The sequence below is a fragment of the Nannospalax galili genome, unplaced genomic scaffold (genome assembly GCF_000622305.1).
Source record: "Nannospalax galili isolate Female #2095 unplaced genomic scaffold, S.galili_v1.0 scaffold9, whole genome shotgun sequence".
NCBI classification, from domain to species: Eukaryota; Metazoa; Chordata; class Mammalia; order Rodentia; family Spalacidae; genus Nannospalax; species Nannospalax galili.
In genome coordinates, this window is record NW_008360332.1 from 6661894 (window position 1) to 6675827 (window position 13934).

General features: G+C 43.2%; 1 protein-coding gene across 1 annotated transcript; it reads right to left on the reverse strand.

Moving 5' to 3' along the window:
- Positions 1 to 930: 930 nt before the first annotated feature.
- CUNH1orf52 (chromosome unknown C1orf52 homolog) lies at positions 931 to 9199 on the reverse strand. Its single transcript, XM_008826243.2, has 3 exons — positions 8877 to 9199; positions 8146 to 8344; positions 931 to 1444 (listed from the first exon to the last, which is right to left on the reverse strand). The coding sequence occupies exons 1-3, from the start codon at positions 9150 to 9152 to the stop codon at positions 1371 to 1373; spliced, it is 549 nt and encodes a 182-aa protein (XP_008824465.1). The 5' UTR covers positions 9153 to 9199; the 3' UTR covers positions 931 to 1370.
- Between the last annotated feature and the right edge of the window lie 4735 nt (positions 9200 to 13934).

The following is a 13934-nucleotide window of genomic DNA, read 5'->3' on the forward strand; positions in this document are numbered from 1 at the left end:
AAAAAACAAGCCCATGGGTAAAGGGGAATGGCATTCTACCAAGACAAGTTTACTCTTAAGCCAGGCCCAAGGGATTCAACTTACTTTCAATACTTAGCATTTTACTGAGTGCCTAATGTGAGGCAGCCAGGGATTTTAAGTCAACAAATCAAAGATTGCATTTTCTAGCTGTCCCACATTCACCTGAGTGTTGCTGTATGCAAAGCATCAACAGAAGAGCTGAGCTGGGTAGGGCTGCTCAGAGAAAGCACAAGACACTGGGGGACGGGGCTGTAGTTCAGTATTACAGTATTTGCCTAGCATGGGCAAGGCTCTGGGTTTCATTCCCGGCACTGCAAAATAAACAAGATGCTCAGTTAAATTTGACATTTTTTTTTTTAATTTGACATTTTAGATGGGGTTTTTAAATGTATGCCTCACAATTACATATACTACAACACTGACTCAAATTAACTTGAGCACCCTGTATTTTTCTATGTTAAATTTTGGCGACTGTCATAGAAGTCTTATCTTCAGTACGTTTAATAAGGAAATTAATAAATACTCATAAGGAATATATGGTAAGTGCAGTCACATAATCACAGGAGGAAAAGACCTCCTCTAACTACAACAGAGTCAAAGGAAGAGATGACCACACAATTCCTGAAAAGTAACCTAGGCCAGAAGAGTGGACAAGTGCTTTAATTTTATTTTGAAGTCAGTGTCCTGAGTTGTGGTAGAAACCTCACTGGCTGTGTAGCCTTGGACAAATGTCTCAGGCTTTCATTATTATAAAAATGAGGGCACTGACATCTACCTTTTAAGACTGTTCAAGGAAGACAATATATGTGCAAGGCACCTGGACACAGGCGGTGCTGCCAAAGTCCCTACTTACTGGCACACAAGCAGGGTGCTTGTCACAGATACACATATCCATGTGTACAGCGATAATAGTATTGAATAAGTAATTTTATTTCCATGATCATCATCTATTTACACTGTACAAACACTGATGAAAAGCACCGACAAGTTCACAGTACATTACAATATATTTACTTTAAAAATATACTCCTTTATAAAAGGTTTGTAGAACATAGGTATGTCAATATGTGACAAAACTCTCAAAGCCTGTCACCAATTATGATAGCAAGAATGCTTCCAAGTACTGTCAGTTAAACAATCACAGGTCACCATTTGAGTCTTAAATACATACAAGGCTTTAAATAAGAAAATGAATTCTACAGAGGAAAGTCTTGAGGCAATACTTATTAGTTTGTTAACACAGATACTTCCATGGATATATTTGTCATAATAATCCACAAAATCAAATACTCCGACCAATAACACATTTCAACAAGTTTAGCAGTCCAGAAATGCTTGCCGTCTACTGTCTACTTTTTCTTCTTGGCTGGTTCTCCTGGCTCAACTCTGCGCTTTTTAGATGCATGTTCATCTTTTTCATCATCTTTAAACAGAAAAAAAAAAGTTTCAATCAGTAATTAAAAAAAAACAAACATGGAAAACACTAACATTTTATTAGCTTTATGCCAAGATAATTACTCTCACCAATTGTTTCTTTCAAAGCTTTTGTCAGTAAGAACTAAAGATTAATTTTTAGAAGCCTGATAATTAAACTGCATATGAAAACAGCAATTTTTTTTCCCCAATGGCAGCAATACAAAATTTGCAAACTGACTCTGTAGGGACACATTAATGTGGCTTAAAATAAGTCACTTTATTTCTACAAAAATCAGCTCTGTTCTGAAACAGCTACTCCAACTCTTCAGTGTGCATGCTACATGCATTTGAATATACTCTGCACTGTACAGAAATGGGCATTCTGTTTTCTTACAAAACCCAGCTCTGACTCTACCCACAGTGCTATTTAAGTGGCTATTAGCTGCCCTTTGCTTCTCATTTTTCTCCTTCCAAACCAACCTCTCTCCCCCAATCTGTCTCAACCCACCAAATCCTTAGGATCTGAGGTTAAAAAGCACAAGCAGAAGTTCTGGACTTCATAAACTGCTTTGCATAATCAGAAGTGTGTCCCCTTCACGTTATAGGAAAATGGAATGGAGGAAGACTACAGAAGAACCACACATATAACAGCATTTTGGGGCTGGAGAGATGGCTCAGTAGTTAAGAGCACTGGCTGCTCTTGCAGAGGACCTTGGTTTGGTCTCCACAACCCACTCGGTGGCTAACAACTGTCATAACTCCAATTCCAGGGGATCCAACATCCTCTTCTGACTTCCACCAGATTTGCATGACACAGGTGCACTTACGCACGTGTAGGCAATACACTCATACACATAAAAATGAAAGTATTTTAAAATAGCATCTTTATTTTCTTCCGAACTGTTACTAGTGTGTGTAGCCACAGAAAATTTCTAATTAATGAAAATTTTAAACTTGAAAAAGTAGACCTTTGTATTCTATTTTTAAAAACCCAATTAAGGGATTCAATAAAGCACAGAATAGGAGACTAGTTGCTAATTCATATCTCCCTAAATGTGTACTATCAAGAATTTCAGCCAAGTATGGTGGTGCATGCCTCCAAGTCCAGCACTCAGGAAGCTGAGATAGGACTGTTGTGAGTTTGAGGTCAGCCTGGGCTACACAGTAAGTATTGGCCAGTCAGCTATACACAACAAAACTGTCTCAACCAACTCCCTGCCCTATCACAAAGGAATTCCACATCCACAGAATAAGCATAGCTTCTGACCTCCCCAATTCCATGGTACTAGGGACAAATTCACAGCCTTATGAATTCTAGACAACCACCTACTAATACCTTCAGCCTTAATTTTATTTCCCTTCCCTTTTTCCATTCCCCTATGCAGCCTAGACTGACCTGAACTCCTAATTCTCCTGCCTCAACCCTCCTAGGTACTAGGATGACAATCATGAGCACCAGGACTGGCTTAACTATATTTTTCTTTATCAAGAAGCTAGACAGAAGGCTGGAGAGATGGTTCAGTGACTAAGAGCCGTTCTTGCAGAGGACCTGGGTTTGAGTCCTAGTGCCCACATGGTGGCTAACAACTGCCCATAACTCCAGTTCCAGGGAATCTGACGCCCTCTTCTGTCCTCTTCAGGCACTGCATGGCACAGGTACACTTGTATACATGCAACATAATGCACACACATAAAATACAAATAAAGCAAAAAATATTAAAAAAGGAAGATAGACATCTAACAGGTACCGTATAGTGATAAATAAAATATTTTCATGTTAAAAGATGCCTTCACATGAAAAAATTATGGAAATTGCTGACATCAAATTATAAAGTATTTGAAGTAAATTTATTTAAAATCTTAAGCCTTTCTTTTTGCCAAGGATATCACATTCTGATGATCTCACCTTGTTGATGTGGACACTTAGTATCAAGGGACTGGTTCAAGTGCAACCCCCACCCCCAGCGTAGGGATTATAGGCGTGAAGCCACCACAGCCACACTGAGTCTTTTGTTTTTAGCTAGATTTAATTACCACTAAGTATACCTTGAAACTATTTTAAGGAACAGTAACATAAAAATTGAAAGCTGTCACTTATTACACACAATACATTTCTGATACATGTTTCATTCATTACAATCTACTGACTACCATGAAACTACAAATGACTGAGGTTGAAAATGTCCTCTATTAACATGGAAAGGTATTATCTTAAAAGCTAATGCAGGGGGTGGAGAGATGGCTCAGTGGTAAAGAGCACTTGCTGCTCTTGCAGAAGACCCAGGTTTGAATCCCAGCACATATATGGTGGCTAACAACCTGTAACTCCAGTTCCAGGATCTGACACCCTTGTCTGACTTCTGCTGGCATTGCACAACATGATATACTTAAATATATGTAGGAAATACACTCATACACATAAAATAAAAAGTTAAAAAAATAAAAATAAAAAAAGCTAGTGCAGGAAAAATAAATATAAAAATGCTCATCGGCTTTATAGCCAGCATTTTTTTTTCTTTTACTATTTTTACTGTGTACACAGTACGCACACACTGGTGTAGAAACAAAATTTCTATTATGAAACTCGAATCACCCAGAGTAAACCACATTGACTTATCTTTGTGTATTTTCTAAATTAAAAAAGTAAAATAAAAATCATTAGCAATATTAGCTGTTTGTTAATAAAGCTATAAATATCCGAGTTTTACTCATCTACATTTCACAGTCACTAAACAAGAAACACCAATAAACAGCAAGAGACCAGAGTGGATTTATCCTTTCCCAGCTCCTCTAAATTCTGAAAGAAATAACAGACAAAAAAGACCAAAGGACAGAACATGGAAAGGCAAAATAAAAACAAGGCTAACTTGATTAATCTAAAATGTAATATAAGTGGGTAAAATTTCTGATACATGTTTTATTAATTACAACCAATAAGTTAAAAAAAATGTTGTCCGGCTGAGGAGATGGTTCAGTGGGAAAAGCATGTGCTATGCAAGCGTGAGGACCTGAGTTCAAATCCCCAGAGCCTATGTAAAAAGCCAGATGTGGTATCTCAGGCCTGTAAGCCCAGTGCTCCTATGCCAGGATGGGAGGTGGAGAGGAACTCCTAGGAGCTCAAGGCCAGCTGGCCTGGTGTATGCAGCAGAGAACAACAGACCTATCTCAAACAAGGTGGAAGGTGAGGACACCCTAGAGATTGTCCTGACCCCCACATGTAGGATGTGGCACATATGCTGCCTCCATTCCTGCCATGAAAAAGTCCCAGGCCAATTCCTATTTAGTGACTGCAAACATGGTACACAATGGTAAATTTCAAAATGAAATTGTTGGCTAGAGATTGGGCTCAGTTGGTAGAATGTTCACCTAGTACATGTGAAGTCCCAGGCTTGAACCACAGTACTACAGAACAGGTATGGTGGCTTATGGTGGCACAAGCTTTTAATCTCAGCACCTGGGAGGAGGACTACAAGTTCAAGGTCATCAGGCTACATAGCAAGTTTGAGACCCAATATCAAAAACAAAAGAGAGGGAAGCTATTTACTTATTACAAAGATTTATATTCAGTAGCCAATACTAAGCCAAAATTATTTGTCATGTGTGTGGAGGTCACAGGATGCCCTAAACTTCCTGTGAAACAAGGAAGAGGTCACTATATCCAGCATACATATGAGGTCCTCATGCTTGGGAGGGAAGCATTTTCCCAACTGAGCTATCTCCCTAGGCCCAGAATTACCTTTTATTTATTTAAAAAATATTTTATTTCTTAAAATTTTATGTATATGAATGTATTGCCTGTGTGTAGGTAAGTGCATCCGTACCATGCAATGCCCGAGAAGGATAGAAGAGGCCATTGGATCCTCTGGAACTGGAGTTATAGACAATTGTTAGCTGCCATGTGGGTGCTGGGATTCGAACCCGAGTCTTCTGCAAGAACAATCAGTGTTCTTAACCGATGAGTCCTCTCTCCAGCCCCAGAAGTACCTTTTAATCATATGCTCCAGCTTTAAGCCAGATCAGTCTTGGGTTTCCCTGCCTTTTGCCATTGCTGGCATTCACTTTCTTACCGAAGGCCATTGTGAGATCAAAAGGACAGGAAATCACCTATGTGCTATTTGTCCCTTGTAATTGAACTATAAAGCTAGAAAAAAAGACCATTCTTGCTTGTTTGCCTGGCATGTAACTCTGACCTTCATCAAAAGGGATAAAGATACAAGGGCACTAGACTACGGCAATCTAGATCATTTAGTTCCAGTGCTCAGAGAAGGGTGGTTACTTCTCTAACAGTGTGGCTTGGAAAATATGAAGACACCAAACCCAGCTTAATGAGGCACACATTCTATTTAAAGAGTTGAACCTGAAGTCCTATTCTGTCAGTTCTTAATTGTGACTTGAGATGAATTCTTTCATGTAGGACTATTTTCTCATCTGCAAGGACAGTAACCATGAATTGAGTCACTGCTGTATTGCATTGCTAGTAATAAATTAGAAACCTGTATGAAAGTGCTTACTGTGTAGCGTTTTCTAGTTTTATGACCTAGGACAAGTCATATAAACTCTCACCTCTACATTTTTGTACTGCACTTTGGTAAGGCTCTGTAAGGGCTACAGATGATTTATTCACAAGTATTTTTAATTAAAGCACTGTACAATAGGAGATGTTAAAATGACCCCTTCATTTAAGATTTTCAAAGAAATTATAGTGGCACATGCCTATAATACCAGCTCTAGGATGAAGACTGGACGAATTGGAAGTTCAAGGTCATCTTTAGCCAAATAGGATTCTGTCTTGGGGGGGGGCGGTATCTCCAAGAAGACTGATTTATAATACATGTTAGGAAATTAAAAAAAGAAAAAAGAAAAGCTAAATAGAATCAAATGTGGAAGAAAACTCCAACCAAGAGGCCCCCCCCCCCCGACCCCTTGGTCTTTTTGAGACAGGGTTTACTGGCCTGGAACTCAGTATGTAGACCAGGCTGGCTTCAATCTCACAGAGATCCACCTACCTCTGCTTCCTGAGTACTGGAAATAATGGCAGGTGCCATACCACCTCACCCCCTTCTCTTAAAATCTTTCTTGGGGGGGAGGAGGCTAATGGCCTTTGTATTTTTTTAGAGACAGGGTCTCCCTGTAGCCCCAGATGGTCTGGAACTTGCTATGTAGGCCAGGCAGGATCTCAGAGATCCTCCTGCTTCTGCCTCATTAGTGCTAAGATTAAAGGCATGGGCCAATACACCTGGCCCTTGATCAGAAATTTGTTTAACCAAAAAGGCAAATAATTTTTAAAGTGACAGTCCAAAATACTGAGCTCAATTTAACAGTTGCCCACTCAATACTTACAAAGTACTAGTACATTACAATACAGCAGGATCTTGTTGCTTGATGAACTCGTTTTCATAAAGCAGAAAGCCTTATGAAAAAACTACCACGTATACACAGTAAGTCCAATCAGAAACATTAGTACATACTAAATTTCTAATTGGCAATTGTCCTAGAAATTGTTTTCAAGTTAGTTTTTGTCACGATGTAGCCCTGGTTGTCCTAGAACTTGCTATGTAGACCAGCCTGATCTCACTCTCAGAGATCCACCCGCTTCTGCCCCAAGTGCTGGTGCCAGGATTAAAGGCCTGTGCCACCACACCTGGTCTTCTTTGAGTAGGATTTTGAAAGATAAATGAATTTATCAGACAAAGATGGAAGAAAGTACATCCCAGACTAGGGTGCAATATACATTAAAAGGCAGGGAACCATAAAATATCATGGTTTACTTAGCTCTGAATTTCAAGAAAAAAGCTAGAAACGGCCCTTATGATGGTGGTGAGAGAAACAGGGCCCATCACAGAAGATGCCAAGTTCTATTCTACTTGTGAAGGTTTTGGGGAAGCAAGCTATGCAATCAGATATGAATTTGAAAAACTCACCAGTAGCTGCAGTGTGAGACAATGGAGAGATGGGGTTAAGAGTTAACAGGTAGAGATTACTGTGGTGGTTCAAATGAGAGATAAAATTATGAGATTATGAACAAAGGCAAGAACATCGAACCATTACATCCGTGTTCCCACGCAGTGGGCTCAGCTGGCTTCATTTTGTCACTCTAATTATAGTTCTAAAGTACACCTGCTTTAGTATAAAACAAAGCCCTCAGCACTTCACAGCTGCAGTCACAAGAATTCATGAATTCTTGTTCTAAGAAAGCATCATAAATCACATCCTTACACCCGAGACCTGAGACTTCAGTGAAGGCACAACATGATCCTTCTCAACGTGGAGCAGACATACAAGCAATGCTAACTTAATGCAGTGGGACACCTGAGACAGCACAGTAAGAAGGGCTTATTCAGAAGAAGGGGTTCAGTAGAAGAAAATATAATGGGGTCAGATATGATCAAAGTACATTATATGCATGAAATTGTGAAATCTGGCTGGGTGTGGTGGTGAAGGCCTTTAATCCCCTCACTTGGGAGGCAGAGGCAGGTGGATTTCTGAGTTAAGGCCAACCTGGTCTTACATAGCAAGCTCCAAGTCAGCTGTGACTACAGGGAGGCTCTGTCTCAAAAAGACCCGCCCCCCAACCCCAAACAAAGCAGGGTCTCCAGTCTCCAAAGACCATCTAATCTAACCTGCCAATTCACACATCTATTTTGTTCATTGACTATTTTCTCCTTTTTGAGAATCAGGAAGGCCTAAAAATAATACTACCCTTCCTACCTGATTCCACCGTCTCCTCCCCTTCCGGTAGAAGCCTGGCTTTCTTAGCGTTCTGTGGGGCATCATCACCATTGTCCTCATATATGTTGGACCATTTTATTGCCATGTCCAGCTCCGGAGGCGGCGGTTTCTTCTCGGTAGTGTAGCTCTCTGGAGGTGGTACGTAGTTTGACTTCCAGATTTTGAATTCCTTTGGAGGCTGTTAAGTAAGCACATGGAGAAGCCCTGTGACGAACCGAGGCTCCGGCCGACATGGACATGAGAACATGCACCTCCCTGCCGTTCGCTCATCTTTCTGGCTGACTTTTTAAAACCCTTTAGGCTTAAAGACACATTTTTTTTTCCATCAACAGCACAACAATGTTAAAAGTCAAAGGGCTCCCTATGTAAATAAAGCTAATAACTTTTAGTTACCAAAGAAGAATCCAGTCTCAGATACTACGGCAAGGCTGACCCCTTCAGGAGGCTGCAGCAGACACTGTCTTGGAGGCAGCACCGCAGGCACTTCGGCGTCAAAGGGAAGGGGTGTCGGGGAGAAGCTGCAGCAGGGGGCGGGGAGTCACCACCGTTAGTCGTTGCCCGGGCTGGGGGCCCCGATCGCGGAGGGGCAGGGCTGGGCTTAACCCCGGGCTGGGGACCGGCCGGGCTCCCGGGGCGGGGGACACGCGGCATCCCGCGGGAGTGCGTGCGCTTGGGGGGCGGACGCCGGGCCCCGGGGTCGGGGGCCTCACCTCCTCGGGCGCCTTCACCACGTGCCTCTCCCAGTCGATCTGCTTGTTGAGCGGGTTGTAAAGGAAGGCAGGGCGCGTCACGCTCCGGAACAGCTCGTCCGGGCCGGGCAGCCGCTTCTCCGCCGGCTTCCCGAGGCCGCCCGCTGACGGCGCCGGGGCCGCGGACGGGCGCCGCGCCTCCTCCGGCTCGCTGCCCTCGTCCTCGCCCGACGAGTCGGAGCTACTGCTCCCGTAGGCCGCGAAGTAGCTCAATGGGTCCTTCTCCTCAGCTGCCATGACGACTGCGGGCCACTACTCCACTCGACCGGAAGCCGGAAGCGGCGGCGGGCCCCGCCCCTAGACCCGCAGATGATCCGCCTGCGCCCCTTAGAGGCGGCGCTGCGCTCCTACTCCTTGGCGGCGGGAAAGAGGTAAAACGGGTGGAAGCAGGGCGGGAAAATTCCCAGGAAGAAGTTTCTTTTGCTAATCCTTGGAAGCGGAAGCACTAGTTGCTACACTAGTGGACACAGCCAAATTCTCAGCTTTTAATTAAGGCATAAAACCCAGGCGTGGTGGTGCACGCCTGCAATCCCAGTCCGAGGCCGAACTGCTTCCAATCTGAGATCAGCGAGTATACACGAGGGGGTCCAGCTAGCGCTATGCAGGCGACAATTATTTCCAAACAGAAAGCAGGGTGTGGGAACGCAGGCCTCCGGCACGTGGGAAACTAACGCAGGAGGATAATCACAAATTCGAGTGTCTTCTGCATAGTGAGCTCCAGGCCAGCCTGGGCTACACAGACCCAGTCTCTAAAATTAAATTGTTTTTTTTTTCCGCTGTCACTCCACGGCAGGGGTTACCTGCCCAGAGGATTTCAATGCCTCCAACTGTTCCAATGCCTCCAACTGTTTCGGTGTACTTTGCTCATTGCTGTTAAAATTAGGACCTCTTAGGGAGGTGCCCTCCACCCCCCATCTTCTACCCCCTGCAAAAACAGAATCTTTTCCTGTCTGACCTTATTCAAGGGCACTCTGAACTTTCTCTGATGAAACTCCTCTTGGATCACATCTCACCCCTCCAGCGTCCTCCAAACCTGCCAGCTTCTCATTTTCAGCCTTTTATGCCTGCTTTTATGCCTTAGAGGTTGGGGCTTCCCAACATGTCTGTCAGCAACAGTAACGTTTTATAAGGGTTTTACAAAGTTGCATGCCGGCCCATCTCTTTCCTTGGCATTAACTTCAATCTTTCCCTGCAAAATCTCCACGGGCTTTTTCAACTTTCCACAGGGACTTCTTGCTGGGGCCTTAGTATTTCACTGAATGGAACAGCACCTTATCTTTCCATACAACTGGACTCTGTATTTGTGTTTCCTCTCTTAGCAAGTGACCAGTCATGTGACCTATCACCAGGGAAACGAAATCTTGGCTTCTATCTGGTGAAATGTAAGAATGACATCCAAATGAAGTTGGTATCAGTGTAACTATTTAGACATCAGTTAAGGATCCTGTTCCCTGTTCATTCTTTTTTTTTTTTTTTGTCTTTTTGAGACAGGGTCTCCCTGTAGCCCCAGCTGACCTGGAACTTGCTATGTAGACCTCCAACTCACAGGCAGGCCTCTACCTGCCTCTGCCTCCTGAGTCTTGGGATTAAAGTTGTGCGCCACCATGCCAAGCCTGTTCATTCATTTTTAACTTCCCTTTCCATCTAGTTCATATCCTCTCAAGTTCTATAGGACAGTGTTATGAGCTTCATGATGGAAGGAGTTAGACTATGCTTTGTTTGTGTTTTTATGCCCAGTGTGCATTTTGATGCCTGTCCATAGAGTAGATCAGTGAATACTGTTGGATTATAAAAATTCATAAGGAAACAGGTTTAGGTATTTCTAAAACTTTCTATCCAAGTATGCAGATTGACAGAGATGAAAAATGCTCCCCAAGTACAAAGTTTGGGAGTTGCCCAAACCATTCTTACACCAACAGCAAGTTCAGGGGCTCTTCAGTTACCCTCAGGTTTGATGATGTGATAAACTTACAGAACTCATAGAAAGCTGTTAAATTCATGGTTGTAGTTTACTACAGCAATAAAAAATACAGAATACAGAAAAGGCATGCTTTTAATCTCAGCACTGGGGTTACAGAGGCAGGCAGATCTCTGAGAGTATGAGGCCAGCCTGATGTACACAGTGAATTCCAGGCCACCACCAGCTACATAGGAAGACCCTGTCTCAAAAGAGAACACAGGAAAAAAAAAATCAGCTAAGGAAAGGCAGGCTCGGAGCAGAGTCCAGAAGAGCTGCACATTCTGAGGCTCCAGCTGTCCTTTGCAACCATGAGCTGGAGGAAATCTGTCCTCCCATGAGTCACTTCTCTTAGTGACAGTGAAGAGAAATGGACAGACAGGTAGGGCTGACCATCTGAAGGACAAGCTAGGAATCAGAAACAACAGAAATAATTTAAGGGAAGCTAAGCTTTGGGATGGAATGTCAACAATGGATAAATGAAAAAATGTGTCTGAAATGGGACATTTCATTCCTTAATCTTACTTTTCCTTATCTCCCACCATCTTCTCCATCTCTTTAAAACATAGTACTATTAAATCAGGTACTCAGCACAAAAGCTAGCAAGCCTTGCCATTCCAAGTTTAAAATACTCTCAAATTCAAACAATGATCAATTTTACCTTTACAACCCTCTTCTTTTGCATGGATGTAGTAGTCTTTTATTATGAAATGTTGTTCAAGATTTTTATTTGTCTGTGCATATGTGTGCAGGTGCCCACAGAGGCCAGAAAAGGGTGTCAGATCCCCTAGAGCTGGAGTTACAGGTGGCTGATGTGGGTGCTGGGAACCATGTTCTAGTCCTCCAGAAGAGCAGCAAGTATTCTTAATTGCTGAGCCATCTCTCCAACCCCAACTATCCATTTTTCTTAACATTTAATAATTAACAAATAAATTTCAACAGTTTCTAAGAATGAAACTGGAAAGGATATGGGGCTGGGGGGGTGTAGCTCAGCTGGCAGAATGCCTGCAGAGCAACACATAAACTGGGACTAGTGATGCATGCATGAAATCCCAACACTGAGGTAGAGGTCATATTTGGTCACAGATTAAGTTGGGTTTGAGGCTAGTTCAGGATCAGCTGAATGGGCAAGTAAAACAAGTGAACTTCCAGAAAATATAAAACAGCATCATGCTAATAAGATGGGAAAAAAATCTCTTAAAAGGAGATTAAAAAAAAAATCACTGGCATAAAAAAACACGGACTTAAAAAGCTGTTTATCAGATCCTCCTCCTTAGCATGTAGGTAGCACATCAGTCTCCTAAAAAATTTGTTTATGCTGAAATGTGGTGGCACACACCTGTAATCACAGCACTTAGGAAGCAGAAGCAGGAGGATGTCTGAGTTTGAGGGCGGCCTAGTCTACACTAGGCCAGCCAAGGGTACACAGTGTCTCAAAAAATAAGTTATCTACTACCTCTGGCTCTTACAATCTTTCCACCTCCTCCCCTGCCATGATCCCCGAGCCTTGTGCTCCAGAAGCCTGACATGAACATTCCGCTCGAGATGAGCACTCTACAGCCCCTTCCTCCCAGCATGTTAGAAAGCCATAAGTTTCCATGTCAATCACCATCTGCTGCATAAGGAAACTTATTTGGTGAGAGGTGAAAGATGCATTAATCTTTAGCAGTGGGTGAACACCTGATCCAGCACAGTCCATTCCAATCATCCCTCTTGGGACTGGGAGTCAATATTATTATCGGGGTACCACAGTTACATCTCACAGGAAGGGAACCACAGTTCTAGCTCACAGGAAAGGACCACATCTTCAGCTCACAGGAGAGGACCACAGCTCAGCTCCAGCTCACTGCGGAGTGGGGGAGTCCAAAGCTCCAGCACAGCTCCAGCTCACAGGAGGCAGATGGCTGGTGGGGGTTGGGGGTGGCAGAGTTCTCCAGACGGCTGGTTGGTTACTCATGTGAACTCACAGCAACGGTGACAGCATGCACAAGTCCTATGCAAGCTCTGGTGGACAGACCCACACTGGAGAACATATAGGGATTCAAGTTAGACTCTATAGGTTTTAATTATACAGAGAATACATTGAAATGAGTTGGGGGGGTAATGTGGGGAGATGTGGATGGGAAAGGGGATATAAATGTCATCAAATTATATTGTATGGAAATTGCAAAAATTCAAAAAAAAGTTTATTTAGTAGCTGGCAAGATGGCTCAGTCAGTCCCCAAACACCACACAAAATCTGGGTGTGGTATGCACTTGTAAGCCTAGGGCTGGACAGAAGAGGGAACAGGAGGACCCCAAGAGCTCAGCCAGCCATTCTGGCCTATCTGAGGAAGACAACAGAGCTAGACCTCTGGCCTACACACAGGCACCCTCCCCCCATGCTCACACATAGACAAAGTTGTTTATCAAAACAAGTAAAACACAAAATGTAAACATCAAAATAGATTAGAAACTTTATAAACTGCCATTATCCTAGCTTGTTTGACCCTGTACAAAGGTGAGGTGTGTCTAGGCAGGTGAACACATCATAAAGGACCTGAGGAACTTTAAGGGAATAATGCTACTCAAAGATGCCAGGCTGAGGATCCACACTGAAAGAAGCCAGGCCGAGGAGACTCCACATTGTACGATTCAACACTGTGATGATCCCTACAGAGATGACAAGATCAGTGTTGGCCATGGTTGGGATGAAAGGCAGGATGAATGGAGGTCACAGGAATGTTCTTTAAAGCAGAGAAGCTATTCTGTGATACTTAATGGTAGATATTACACATTCCTAAAAACCCAGAGCTCTACAACAAAGAGGGACTCTGTGATGGTTTGAATGAAAATGTCCCCCATAGGTTCCAAGTATTTGGACATTTTGTCCCCAGATGATGGAACTGTTTTGGCAGGTTTTAAGTGTGGCTATCTTGGAGGAAGCACATCACTGGGGGTGGGCTTAGAGAATTCTTAAGTCTTACCAAATCTCCAGATGCTCTCTTGCTTCCTGTGCCTGCGTGATGATGTGAGAACTTAGCTTCTGCTGCTCCTGCTCCAGCCACCTCCAGCCACCATGC